The following is a 14,674-nucleotide window of genomic DNA, read 5'->3' as shown; positions in this document are numbered from 1 at the left end:
CAAAGCAATTCAGAAGAGCCGAGAACAAACAAGAAATTTCGATCGAATCAAAACAAAAAACAAAATATTACAGAAAATATATTTTATAATAAATATGAAAAACTGTTTTCATTCGTGTTATTTGATAAATTATTCATCTTCCTTGCCTTTTTCGCCAGTTCTTATTTTAAATTTACGGTCTTTACCTATTAGTAGATACATACGGCTTACTCTGCCTAATATGATTTTATATAAAACGTTGAGAAAAAAAGCTAGAAAATACTAGTAACATAGCGATCAGTTCATTGTTGTCAATTCCTCGTAGACATAACTATAAGGTGCTTAATATGAAGACGATCAGTTGAATAATCTTGGTGAACGTTTACAGATTAAAGTCGATCAATTTGGCATCTAGATATCGTCTTGTTGTTTTATTTATTAAATTTTTGTAAATATACTATTCAGACTTGCCGACACATTAAATACCGAACAAATCGGTACTGCAGAAAAGCAAAGCTGGAGTCGATGAGAGTTGATAAAAATATTAACAAGTGTGATGTTAAGTGGGAAAAAATCAAAAATTAAACAAATGATTATCTATATTCGTCTTTTCTTCAAAACTTGTAAGCTTATTAGTAATGATCACACACACACACACACACACACACAAATCTACCTAGGTATATGTATTCAAAAGGATAGCGAACTGGAAAACCTTTAATTAAAGAATATCCATCAATAATGCGACTGCTGGAAATCACCAGCTGTTGGATCGAATTATTATTATTATTATTGAGGTAATAAATTCAGTAAAGGTAAAAGGTTTAATAGGGTAACACCCGTAGAGATGATAAATAGTGCTGGTTTCCGGCAGAATCATTAGCAACAAAGTATTGTGCTCTGTTGCTTTAACACTATGATACCGAAAGGACGTTAATTATTGTTCACGTGGGAACTCGGCCGACCAAGTCTCTGCCTGATCGACGGCAGAGGTTTTAGGTTCCGCCAATGATACATAGACAACTTCTTAGAACGTCATTATAATCGGAACAGTTATCCTATCTAGTCAGACATGAAGCAATTGATATAATGCATGAATTAGGTAATTCTTTTGCAAACGTTTTAAATCAACAAAAAATAGCCTAAAATAGAAGGAGAATTTTTATATGGTAGAAAAAACAGTTAAAAAAATGAATAGATTTTATAACGAACCGAGGTAATGTTTCGACCTTTTCTTATTTATTCGATAATTCGAACCCAAGACCCATATAGCCTCGATAAGCCACTCGACCCGAATTACTCGACCTATTAATAGAGTTGTGTGTACTTGGTGTTATTAAAGTATCGTATGTACGTTTAACGAGATCATTTAGTCGAGAGGACGTTAATTCGACAGAGTGGCCCTACACAGCATAGGGTGCACGGGATGCATTGCGAAATCCTTTTTTATTTTAAAGTTAAGGGTTTTTACTTTGATTAATTACTGAAGTTGAAAATCTAGATCATATTTGTGATCACTCCATAGTGGTTAAGTAAATATTCCAGAAGCTCGTACAAGAATCGCATTCATACGCCATGCCATCTGTAATACAAAGCATATAACTAACTGCTAGCTTTATAATCAAACGCACTTTAAAGGCCAGCGTCGTATCAAATAGGCAACAGATAGTTTAGATTTTATTGCGTTGAATGCAAGGTATGTGTAACTGCATATAGTCTAGTAATGACACATGTTATCACGAGCGAAGTTTATTTAAAATGTTTTCTATCTCAAAAATTATTTCTAAATTGAGAATGAAATTGAATAGTTGAATATAAAAGGAATTAAAACACGGATCGTTTCAGGTGATGCATGCAAATCTCCATTTAGATTATTTAAAAGGCACGTCTTTCAAATGCTCGGACGAACAAAACCTTAGTAAGGTCAACAACAATAATAAGCTCAATTTCTACTCATCTAGACCAGAGCAAAAAATGATTAAAATCTACCCTTTAATAATCATTAAGGATTCATGCGAGAGGTTCAACCGTGTTAGCAGACGATAACAATATCGTCGTATCTATTAATAATTCAGCAACGTTCGGGTATAATAGTTGATTTGTTGATATTTCGTCGAGAGATCACGGAGTATTATCTCTTGTTGTTCCAACTATATCAATCGAGTTAGTATTTCAGCAGCTGTCGTTATAATAAGCAACAACTGATAAGGCTGTCACAATTGGATTACGAAAAACTAGCCCAATAAAATTTTTTCAACCCGCCTCTAATTTCACGATGCCTGTTACTAAAGCTTCACAGAAACATTTTAAAATGAGCAATTTGTTTAGCAGAGACGCCTTTAGTTACTTTAGTGTTGCTTTCGCTGTCACATAAATAGATTAAAACAAAAGTTACAGGGAATCGTACAAGGTAATTTTTTACACAAGTCTAATCATAATACAAGTGTTAAGTCAAGCAGGCTGTATGATTTGTGTTGTTTGTATTACAAATAAATCGAGTTCTCATCTCTGTCACGATTAGGCGTTCGAGCTCGCATCTCTCGTACAAAGGTCATACGCAACGGACTGCGTTCCTCGTGAACGGTCACCATATCAAAGTCGTGGCTACGCCACATGAGAAGTATTGGTTCTGAGCTCTGGACAAGCGCTGCACGAGCCTCGGTTGGTATGACCGGTAGGTGATGACCCAGAGGCTGGGCTTGAGCAATGGGCTGAGTCCTCACACGAATATGACCGTTGTCCTTTTGTCGATCAGCTCTTCGACGGAGCGCTTTGGCGAAGACTCGATTGCCACGTCCACTAATGAGAAACTCAAGAAAATCCTTTACTTTAAGCAACACTCTCTCCTGCATTGCATGATAGTCACGCTGATCTTGACTGTCATCGGTAATGTGAGGCCAACGTAGTTCTAGTGCTTCATACCGAAAAAGGTAACGCGCAAAAATAGCTGCTAAGGATGAAGCCGTCATTAAATTGCGATTTTTGAGACGAGTGATTTGCTGCAAAAAAAATATGCAGTGTAAGAAACAGACGAGAGGTAACGGGGGCGGTGATTCGCCGTCTACAATGAGCTCAGTTAAACGCTGTAGCTGCCACTCTTCCGGTTCTTCAAGCACACTTAGCCGTTCCACGATACTTCGTTGAATATCCAATGGAAGGAGGGGATCTCGAAGGGTCCGCAACCAACGTTTGTACAGCGCGCACGCCTCGTGTACATCTCCAATAACTTCTTTTGGCAGCGTGCCTGTATTCAAAAAATGTTCGCCGATCTGTCGTCGCATACTGGTTCGACCTGGCTCTCTAAAAAGTAGCGGGATCTCAGCACGCAGCAATATTTGTTTGGATAAGTAATCGATGACATAAGGAACTTCGAACCCGGCTAGGTAAACACTGACATCCTGTAAACCGTCACAGAGGGTTCGCAGACGAAGAAGGAGAATACACAGGTTTATACTTTATTAACGCTGTGGCTTCTTCACGAAGCGTTCTTATGAAGATTTAAATCAAAGCAGCTGGTATTTCTCGGTCGTTTTGCAACATCTAAAAGATTCTAGCTACTGATACGCGCTTACTTAGATGTTCCCTTGTTGTTTTAACCGTTGATAGCGTTTTATTGCTGCATAGGGCTGTATTTCGTAACAGGTCGCTCGCAGCAATTAAACGCGAATATTGAAAAAGAGAGAAAAAATGATGACATATCCTTTTACCAATAATATACCCATCGTTTTTTAAATGGAACTTGTCTAATGGCAAGTCATTTCAGCCGCAATGCCTACGTCTTTGAATCGAGTTACAAAGGTAATAGTTTAGCTTCACGCAGATATATTTAAGAAGGGATATATTGTGACTGAGCGAATCTAACTCCATGGTAATTTGTTAATAATGCATTGTAAACTTAAAAATGGCTTGTCTAATGTAACGGATGTTTCTGTACAATTTGTTGATATATTGTTGCAACTCTTTTTACGAGTGGCTTTTCTTCAGTTAGACCAGGGATGCTCTGTGCCATGTGAAAACTGACATAATTGATGCTAAGCAAAGCGATCTTACCATGAACCTAGCTTTTAGAAAATAGCATTATGTAACTTGTTGTAAATCTTGGATAGAACAACATTATGGATTGCAGGAAAAATCATAAGCCAAATGTTTAACACGTTATTAATTTAGCCCGTTCTGAAGTTATCAAATGATACCTCCATAGAAGATCTAGTTAAATTCAATACCGACTAACCTTGTTGCATAGCACCAATTTATGTTTTGCCAAACTGCGAGAAATATAGCTCGGCTCCGTTTCAAAGATCCGGTCCAACCACTTCTTGGCTAAGCGCCGAAAGCCCATGGTCATCTTTAGGGTAATTCGCAGTTCGAGGCGCACACGGTTAGGCGACTTCTTCATAAACGCGTCTCGAAATAACGCAGATTAGAGTTTTAATCTGTGCTAATTGCTTTATGACAAATGGCATTAGCAATTCAAAGGTCAACTGCTTTAACCCGTGCTGCTTGAAGTTGGCCAGCATTAGCTGTGAAAAAAATTCTGTCCAATTTTAATCTGAACGGTACGGAAAAATGTTGAGCTCACACAATGGAATTTTTTCCGACAAAGTCTAATGACCTCAGAAAGGCACCGTACGCTGCTCTTCTTGAATCGAACGGTATCATCGTCATGCGTAGGAGAGGGCGCACGCTATGCAGAAGACATACTTCTTGTAAGGGACACGCGGCACCCGCTGACGGCATGACTGGTGCGCTCACAAGATGCGCCATTTTGCACTTGAAGTGTCAAAGTGACTGACGCGCTATCTATATATGCGTATAGGACTCTGTTTATCGCCGTCACTGCCGCTGTTATATTGTATGTTTTTAACGTTATTAATTAATACATCTTGTTGCAGAAAGAAAGTGGAGCCATGCGGAAGAAAAGTCGTAGCCACTTTGTTATAGGATTGTCCATAGTCAGATACTCTGTTGACATCAAACGGACGACGTAACTGGCCGCATATATGCGCACCACTATAATTGCTACTCTACGGAAACATGTAAAGATGTTTCTAATTTAAGTGAACCTCCAAACAACAAGCTCGCGCCATTTTTATATACGATCATCGTATATGTTATATATGAAGCACAGAGCACATGCGGTAGAGGCATTCAAGATGGATACTATTTAATAAACGAGAATATAGTAAAAACAAAATTACGTAAATGAGCTTAAAAATTAGATGCAAATTCACGGCACTTCTGATTGAATTCATCAGAAGAAGTGCAACGGGGCCAAGTATGAAAATTAAGGCTTTGCATATAAATTTCAATTATTCTAATTAGTAAATCTTATGCATACCCCCGAATAGAAGACCTCGTCAACTCAGAAACCTCGATTAGGCTGTAATCTCCAATTAGTTCATAATCTAATCATAGTTCATAATTAGTTCATTTGATTACGTGTGTGCTTCTGTAAGAACTGTGCCCTAGTACGATTATGGGCAATAACGCCGTATGGATGCGCTCAAAGCGCACTGTTTAAGTTTTCTCGTGATCGCTACTTGTCTTCGGTGCGGCAAGGTGTCCCTAAAAAGCAAAAAAGATATTCCTAAATTAATAAGCAGCTACGATTAAGATGGTACTGTTATTTTTGGACACTGAAAAAGCCTCAATTTGCATTTCTCTGTGCCCATCCAAACCAAAAAAACTTCAACCATAAGATGAATTACCTAAATAGACACCAATGCTAATGCTCCAATAGAATTCCAGTTCTATATGAAACTTATTCTCAACAAGACCCTGAAAATAGCTTTTATATTGAACTTACTATAATCTCCCTTTTGAAATTATTCGAGAAAAACTAAAATTCTGAAAAAACTTGGCTTGCTAATAATATCAAAAGGTCAGCTAAATTTCAATGTGTAAGTTGGCGGTATTTGCTTAGCATGAAACATAAAAATTCGTTCTGTTCAACATCTAATAATAAATTATGCCAAAAAGATCCACACCTGTCACTTGGAATTAACAGGAAGCCGTGAAACAGTCTAAAGAATCATTGCGTAGGCTTATTTATTATCTTCATTAATTTTATAATGACTAACAACAACTGCGTAAGTAAGGCACAAGTTTGTTCTTACATCTAGCTTTGGAGCGTTGATCTCCGCTTTGTGTCTTTCTTGTGCCGAGCCCCCACCTCGTTCTGTTCTTTTTTATTAGTTTTGAATTTTACGTCTGGAACTAGGCATTTTTTCGGACACCATTTCTATTTAGGTTTGCTACAGGTACCCTGTGTGTAGAGTGCTTTTCATATATTAGTTTAAAGAACATTCGGTCTGTTACATATCTGTGTTAAACATTAGCGTTTTTTCTCATTGAGAACAGATAGAGCAACTGTGGAGACCATATTTTACTTCCAGACAATGAGAGTGAGTTGTGTATTGCCATCTTATCTCAGATAATCGTCAATTGATTTTATTTCCTCAAAAAGAGTTCTGTTAATCTTACACTTTTCCATATTATTTACGGGCATTCAAACATTTGAGTTTGGGATTCAAGCTATGGAGAAGGTAATCCACGTATTTTTTTTTCTCCTTTGTTGATTGATTAGTCAAGTTGCGATTATACAGTGTTAGCACTTCTATAATATCTTTGCAATTCTGTAAGTGATGGCAATTAAAATTCGCTGGCAAGATAAAAAAAAGGACATATTTCGAAGACACATTCAAATATAGGATGCATTTTTTACGTATATAAACAAAATGAGGTGTGGTAGAAATATTGTTGAGCAATGCGTCTGCTTATGGTAAAACATGGGAAACATAAAAAAGCAAATGAAAAGCTCCCCGTTAGGTAATGTTCTGCTTGTTGATCTTCGAATGCAGCAGGGCGCATGATCGAACAATGCGTCAGGCGAGATCTCTAAGAATATTGATAGTCAAAAGAGAACTGAAAAAAAAATTAAATTTAAAAAAGTCATTACATGTCAAGCGGACTTTCGGATTCGGCCGCAACCTTTAGGATGACTAGTTAACTAAAATTGTTTTTTTTTTCAACTTAATCAAGTTATCGTAAAAAGTATTGTATGAGAAGAACTAAGAACTAACCTAATTGCATTGTGATAACTAGCTATTAGTAGAACATTATGCAGTAGTGTATAGTTTGAAATGCCTATACATATATATATATTTTTTTTTAATCAACATGGAATATGGGTAAAAACGCGAGAGCGTGTTATAAATTAAGGTTTTTAAAAATAGTAACTTGAATTGATTAAGGTAGTTCTCAAGAGCTAGCCTAAATTCGACAGAAAATTATCGTAAGATGTGTATGGGTGGTTTCTCTGTGCGATTATCTCTTTAATGCATGTTCTCTGTCTCTTTATTAAAAAAATAAATTCAAGTTGGGTCACGGAAATAAATACGCCAGCAGAATTAAAAAGTATAAAGAAAAATATATATTAGAGTAGTAGGGTTACATCATTAATTACCGTCTCGATTTCCATTGAATTACTGAAAACCAAATCCTTATTCGGTAAACTGTGTGGGCTTTGTTGATGGAAATACAAAGAGAAGAGACTGCCGCACATATAGGGTAGTCGGTGCTTAGAGCAAAAAAATATGTCGATTTGGTGTATATTTTATGGGTGGCTAACAGTGTCACAATATCAGTATTAGCTTCACAAATGAATAACTATTACGATATATAATTTTGGATTTTGGTTGAATGTTCCTGTTTCTTGAAAGCGGCAGATTCTACAAAATATATTCGCATTAAATGTTGCCTACAGAAACTGTCTACTAGTAACAAAAACAACATAGGTTTCTATTAGCAATATTATTTTTGGTTTGAATCTTATATTTCTCATTGACATATGCATACACTGCCAACATCATATGATTCCCCACGGGCTTTACCCAAAAACGATTTTTTCATTAATTAAAAACATGCAGGTTAACTACCTGTATATACAGAAGAACAAGTTACATAGTAAAGCTGGGAACTCGAGAAGACAACGTGTGTTATTGGTTTAAATGCCACCGAAGACACACACTGCAAAATGTGTGTGACGTTATTCATTTATAATATTGTCACTGATTGCGGGCTTTCCAGAGCTCTGGTCTTCTTCAATCAAAAACCACAAACGACACTTGCGGGTTAGTGCCTTGGGAGAATTATTGCACATACAACCGGAATGAATGAGCGTGTAAGCGGATAAACCTGTGATTCCACTTAAGGATAAAATACTCAGTCGCATTAGTCATAACGCAGACTCACCTTTGTTTGTAGTGCAGACAATACTTAAATAGGCCATTTGGCGTCTCTACTTAGTAATCGATTGATGATATATTAGCGTGTTTGAGAAGGCAAATCTCTCCGGAGAAAATAAGGGCCTGAAGGCAAGCGACTTCTGCGTTGTGGTCCTTACTGAAGTAAGCTTTCAAGAGGGTTGCGTACCATTTTGACAAACAGGAATAAAAATGGCCTTGTACACCGGGCAAATAGGTGCCCAGACAAAGAGTCCGACTTGATGACGAGCCGCGTGCTAGCCCTAATCTCTTGATAACACATACAGAATTCTGTCTCTCAGTTAGTAGTAGCCAACGTTATTTGTTACGAATATTCGGCGCGAATGTGTCTTAACAGTACATTCGTTTTTAAATTCAGTTAACCACCTTCAGAAGAGACTTCTTATTATAAATATTCAAAAAGTGTTTGTCTCTCTTAAACGTATATAGCTCCCTTTTTTTCTCCCCCTAGTCTCGCTATTTCAAAAGGGTGAAAATGAAAGAAAAAATGCTATTAGCTAAGTTCAGCTCGATAAGATGTTACGAGCTGTAAAAAATCGCATGTCATAACTTTTCTACTTGAGGAAATGAACACTATTATCACAACCTTTTCCTATTTTGTTTAGTCTAACAGTCAAGGAGTAGGCTCCCTGTAATTTTTTTGAACCCATGGTGTCGATGACGGTGTCCTAAAGAGGGACCTAGAGAAAGCCTTGCAAAAAGTCTTGGACATTCAGATATATTCGGGTCTGGTCGATCTTTACTTAAAAGGCAGCTTGCACGGTCTTCTAAGTTGCAGCAAAACTGAAAAACCTTTTCTCAGCTTCTAAGACGTTCCACTCAGCCAGAAATGTTACGATGGGGATTACTCCCAGGGATATGAACTTCGAAGCATCCTGCAGCTGCTAGCCCCCACCACCTTCATAGTGTGACATGACCGTAAGTTTTATAGTTTATAGAGTGCAAGATGACTATACGACGCTGAGCAGGCATACTATGCCATTATTTTAGACCCAGATTAAATATCCCGCAACATTTACAGATATGCAACTTCGCCGCTGGCAATGCCATTGCTATGCACGCCACTTCGTCCTGGCCCATTGAGAAAGCAGCACTACTACATGCGGTTATGGGTTTATTATTATCTTACTCCAGCCTACCGATAATAAGTTCAACGATCTTAATATTTACAGGCGTGTACGATGCTCTGCAGGGCCGTAAGCGAATACGACTTTGTGCCTTATACGCTGTCCGTAGCAGAGCGAGCAAGTGCTCACTTCAACCGTTACTTGACACACATTGTTGTCTTTTCTCCATTGCTGCATCGAAAACGGAAACGGGAAATGAGCAAACATCGATAGGTGCGCTCGACCACCGTCTGAGCCTGAGGAAGCTAGCCTACACGTTTGCCCCTCTCAGGCGAACATCCAATTCAAATGACGCCTATTTGATTAGCGTGGATTGAATTCGCTCAGTCAAAGGCCACTTGTAGCCATAGAAGGGCGATCTCTCTTCCAATATGGGCGTTCTTCCTGTTTTTTTTTTACTGCAGTTCTAATTTCCAGGCCGCTACCCGTGCATGACTTTGGAAAAGGGAAAACACTCAAGCCATAATTTTAATTATTTAGTAATTTATATTGTCAACGACACAAAGTTCGAGCCTATATGACTTTGTTTGCAGATATTAATGCGCATTGAAGTGTTCACAGGCCGTATGTCTCAGGCATAGATGACACTGCTAGTTTCAGGCTATACAGCGTTGACGACCAGCTCGATCCGCAGTTATCAACTTCAAAAGTGTCGTCCAACTTTTTTTTTCCTAACCTTTTATTATGCCTTTCGTACTCGTGTCCGTTTGCCACCTTGAGGCACATGTGTACAGCATCTCTTTTTTCTTTTCTTCCCTCTTGCTGCACCGAGATTAGTGTGCCTCCGTACGTTTCCTTAGTCCAGCCATTTCCATCGATTTGACTGATGATCGACTGTCATCACTTGGCATAGATTTGTTTGTATTTTCTTTTCAACAATTTGTAGGTGGATTTCTGAAAGCCGGTACAGTGCCCCGTCGCACTTTCGCAAAACAAACCAATCTTTCCAACCAACTATTCCGGAAAGCTCTGATTAATTTTCCAACTTACTTAATTATTTATACATTCACCAATTTATTATGCACAATCATTTGACATTTATAACTGTTACAAACGATTCGGAAAATGCTATTCGGTCCCTTTGGTAACGTTTCATTTTGAATGTTTCAATGGTTTATTCTGCCAAAATAAATGGACAAGATACAACAGCCGTAGTAAATCCAGTAACTGTGATCTTTTTCACAGGTCTTGAATGTGTAATTATTCAACAACTTACTGAATGCCCGCACAAAAGTTCATCAACGTGTATCGCCTAGTAAGAAAAGTTCGTGTAACGTAACCGGCAGCAGGGCAGCTTGCAGAGATATGGCAACGTCTACAGGTTAGACAGATACATTTCAAGCTGAGTAAATGCGGTGGATGCATTTAACTCTTTTGGGTGGTTGTTTACATCTGTAAGAATGGAAGTGAGTGTTCCCAGACACTAGCTTTTCAGTGCAAAAGTTCCCTGACAAACTGCTTTGATAAAAAAAAAATTTGAATTTATCTTGTTATTTCCGAGATATATATCCACTAATCTTATACATATGAAAGTAGAGCGTAAATACTGAAAATCTCAAAAACCGCTCCAATCAGAAATATTCTACGCGCATATTTAGCTTAACAATGAAACAAAAAAAGAAACATAGTTCATATGATTGTGACAATAAATAAAATGATTTTTTGTGGACTTCATGTAAACTATAAAAATATTACCCTTTTTGGATCGTTATCTGAACAACGGTTGAGAACTCGTAAAACGTCTAAGTATCGGGATTAAGAGAAAAATAGGATTGATCTGGGGGTAGGACCCTGATAGGACAATGAATGGGCGTGCGCTACTTCTACTAAAACTATTGTCCAGCTTCATATCTATAGTAATCTGTTCAGGAAATTAACTCCCTCTCAGTGTTAAAGGAAATCAGTTTATCCATGACTCTAAGATGGTTTACTCCGCCCAACGTCTTATAAAAAAATTTTAGGTTGAAAATCAAAAATATTATATACGTATATTTTGATTTTCAGCCCGTCATTGCCATTCATTTTTGTAAAAACGAATGTGACGATAGATTGCTTAAAACAGTCAGGCGCAATGCTATCCTCGTATAATCCACAATAATATTGTTTTTTTATAAAATACGAAAGGTATAGAATCTAAAACTACACAATACTTCTTTAAAAACTGTTTAATTCCTCTATATTTTTTTGAGGAGTTAATAAAAAAAATGAGGAAGAATTACGAGACAAAAATCGATATGGAAAACCTCATAAAATAGTTCGTTTTTGGCGGAATCAGTAGTTATCATCTTGTGAGCTTTTCAAGAATCGAATAGCCTTCCTTTCGCTTGCAGTTTGTTAGCATAGCGAGAGATGATCTGGAATCTTTAAGATCCAATTTATTTTTTGAAGTTATCCTAAGTCTTTTGTAATTTTAATTTATACATGGGATTGGGATAGCTTTCTACTCTTGTCGTTAATTCGATAACGTATTCTACCAGCATATTTTCGAAAAAACGAGCGTGGATTTTGGGCTGTATCTGTATAATAGTTACAAATTGTTCTACGTGTAATCAAACGTAGAACAATTCGAGAAAAAATCCAACGCTACTAGATTATATTTTGCTATTTTATAATCCACTTCTTGTTTGCCTATCTAATCCCCATGAGTACTTCAAACGCTAACACGTTTGATCGGTGTATTAGTAACCACTAGATTTTTAATTATACTTGGCTCGAAAATAAGTATGTGGTCAGTAATAGGGTTGATATGGACCGTTGCCAGTATAAGGATATGTCCAGAGGGGTTCTTTGTTTTGAGGACTGAAAAAATACATTTGCCTTATCAAGTTTGGGAAGACTTAGATCTTTCAAAACTATTGCTGGGCTATCAAAAGTATACGAAAGAAAAAAGAGTCACAATTTCTTTGCGTACCTTTCTTACTTTGAGCAAAGGTTCTGGCAACAATTTCATAAAGGCACAACAGTCTGATAGAATCTGAGTACGATCCGAGGAAGCAACGTCTGCTTAGCATTTAGTCCAGACAGAACGACAGGATGGTGCTTCTTGTTACACTACGGAATTGTATCTTTGAGGATTTTAGTCAAACTTCTTATAGTGGTTTGTAGGTTCGGTCAGGCGACTTGCCACTTGCTTGGCGCAAGCCTGCGTAAAGGGAGCTTTTCAAACTTCCTTCGATCTCTAGTTACCAATTGATTTACTCTGCAATAATTAATGCTGCTTTGTGTCACACAGTTCCAGATGCTCGTAGCGCGGTTTATCGCTGGGATTTGTTCAGTTTGCACTTGTTGGTTTTCTTCAGCATGGTTGTATTCCATAGTGGTCCAAAGTATAGGGTAATGGAGCCTGCGTTTACAGTTGATATCCTTTAGGCTCCTGTATCAGAGTCATACATTATTGGCATGGTTTTTATAGGCTGTTGATTGGTTTTACCTTTTGTCGTTACGTAATTGGCTGGGTTGCACGTGATACTGTTCCGTCTATGATGACCATTGTTTTTTTGAGGCAGAATCGTGCGGAAATTTATGTGAACCTTAATGTCTTCGCATTTTTCCGACCATTCGGCTATTTCAGGGGTCAGCTTGACCGCGCGCTTCTCAGTCTAATTTATAATTATGTCTATAGCATCATCAATCTTCATTTGTAGTTCGGTCCCTTTTCTGGCTGTGACCGCCGCTGCTAGATCGTCTGCAGAGGACACCATTGATATTCGATTAAGATATTTCCCGTTTAGGATGTCCTGGGATCCTCTTGAACAGATGGTACCATCATGCGCCATAAATCTGGCTTTTAGGTACCTAAAAGTAATCCTTTAAAGAAACCTTTTTTCCCTCCGGTTTATCAAAGATACCCTGCCAAAGGTCGGATTTGAAGGCATTACGGATATCGAAGGTCATTACTGGACACCCTCCTTCTTTTATGTGCTATTTTTCATTTGTTCTTTCGCCAAGCCTATTATTTTTAGACGGTGTCAATCGCGGATCATCTCTTCATAAAGCCGTACTAATGCTCGGAAATGAGTTCTTTTTTTTTTTTATTTTGTTTTAATACAGGAGTCCCTTTACTACAATTTTCGAGAAACTTATTGGATATAACATATAGATTGATTTAAGGGCCGAGGAGTTTGATGTGTTTTTACCTGCTTTTGGGAGTAGCATCAGGTAACCTCTTTCCCACTGTGTTTAATCATCCCGAGTTTGCCGTAGATCGTTTTTTACTTCCTTGAATAGCTAGACATAGCATTGTACTAGTTTTGTTATTTCTAGGACGCATATCCGGGCTTGTCGATTTTCTCGATGATTTGATAGCGGTAACAACTCCATCCACTCTGTATTGTTTGTAGGTTCACCACTATAGATGTTTCAGGGTCTGCTAACCGGGGGAACAGAATGGTAAAAGCTTAAGCAGCTGTAGCTTTTAAACGGTGCACTCGTAAATGTAAGCTTCAAGCTGCTGTTAGCATATTTGAATAAGCTAATTTGGACTTACAGGCAAATCAAATGAAGAGATTGTTGCGCAATAGAGGTGGATGAAGCAAGCAAAGGAAGAATCGTGGATGGCATAACCTAAGCATGAGCCTCATTATAAGGGGTGTACGTGGGTGGGGGGGGAATCGGAACGGAATGTGGCTGCATTGTCTACAACCATGTATATGAATGTGTTGATGTGGGTGCGGCGATCATGAGGGTATCAAGGGTATTGCCGGTGACGGTGTGGTTGTTGCTAATGGTAACGCTGACTATTGACCCAAATGAATTCAACGATTTCGCTAAGTTGGGTCTCCTCTTCATTGTGCTTTCTGAGCATGTACAATTTCCAAAACATAATCAAAAGCGGTGTTATCATTCTTTTTCATAATGCCGTATTCAAGTGTAGAGCCGTTTGCAGTAGCATCGACAAACTAAAAAAAGTTTTGTGAGCCTATTTGATTGTCTCTTCAGATTTCACAGTATATAGACGCGATTCCGTCCTCGCCAAGAGATGGAGCTAGCACCCTGCCCGATCTGAATAGCCCCCCGCAATGTTGAACACGGCGATAGGCGTTACCAGTATAGGTAATTGTAAAGGCTAATGAGTACTTTCACTCCACAGTGGCAAACTAGAGCAGCTAGCCCGCGTTTAGTATCCATTTTCTCCAGGTTGTCGTGACCATTTTTTTGAGACAGTGTTACACCCGACGATCTATATGATTAAATGACTAGAAGATTTTAGGGTCAGAATAGAAAGATAGCATATTCGTCCGGAGGAAGCATTAGACATTTTTTCTGTCTATGTTTATTTCTAAC

General features: G+C 38.0%; 1 protein-coding gene across 1 annotated transcript; it reads right to left on the bottom strand.

Moving 5' to 3' along the window:
• Nucleotides 1-1,627: 1,627 nt before the first annotated feature.
• On the bottom strand, nt 1,628-4,680 carry LOC111259627 (uncharacterized). Its single transcript, XM_022831781.2, has 2 exons — nt 4,211-4,680; nt 1,628-3,377 (listed from the first exon to the last, which is right to left on the bottom strand). The coding sequence occupies exons 1-2, from the start codon at nt 4,373-4,375 to the stop codon at nt 2,463-2,465; spliced, it is 1,080 nt and encodes a 359-aa protein (XP_022687516.1). The 5' UTR covers nt 4,376-4,680; the 3' UTR covers nt 1,628-2,462.
• Between the last annotated feature and the right edge of the window lie 9,994 nt (nt 4,681-14,674).

The sequence above is a fragment of the Varroa jacobsoni genome, unplaced genomic scaffold, assembly GCF_002532875.2.
Source record: "Varroa jacobsoni isolate VJ856 unplaced genomic scaffold, vjacob_1.0 scaffold_353, whole genome shotgun sequence".
Lineage (NCBI taxonomy): Eukaryota > Metazoa > Arthropoda > Arachnida > Mesostigmata > Varroidae > Varroa > Varroa jacobsoni.
This window is presented reverse-complemented; position numbering and strand designations above follow the sequence as displayed.

Bases quoted from the DNA above. Each gene is read 5' to 3' on its own strand.
- LOC111259627 (XM_022831781.2), bottom strand. From the start codon at position 4,375: ATGAAGAAGTCGCCTAACCGTGTGCGCCTCGAACTGCGAATTACCCTA. The intron at 3,378-4,210 runs GTTAGTCGGTAT...GACGGTTTACAG, and splicing joins AATTGGTGCTATGCAACAAG to GATGTCAGTGTTTACCTAGC.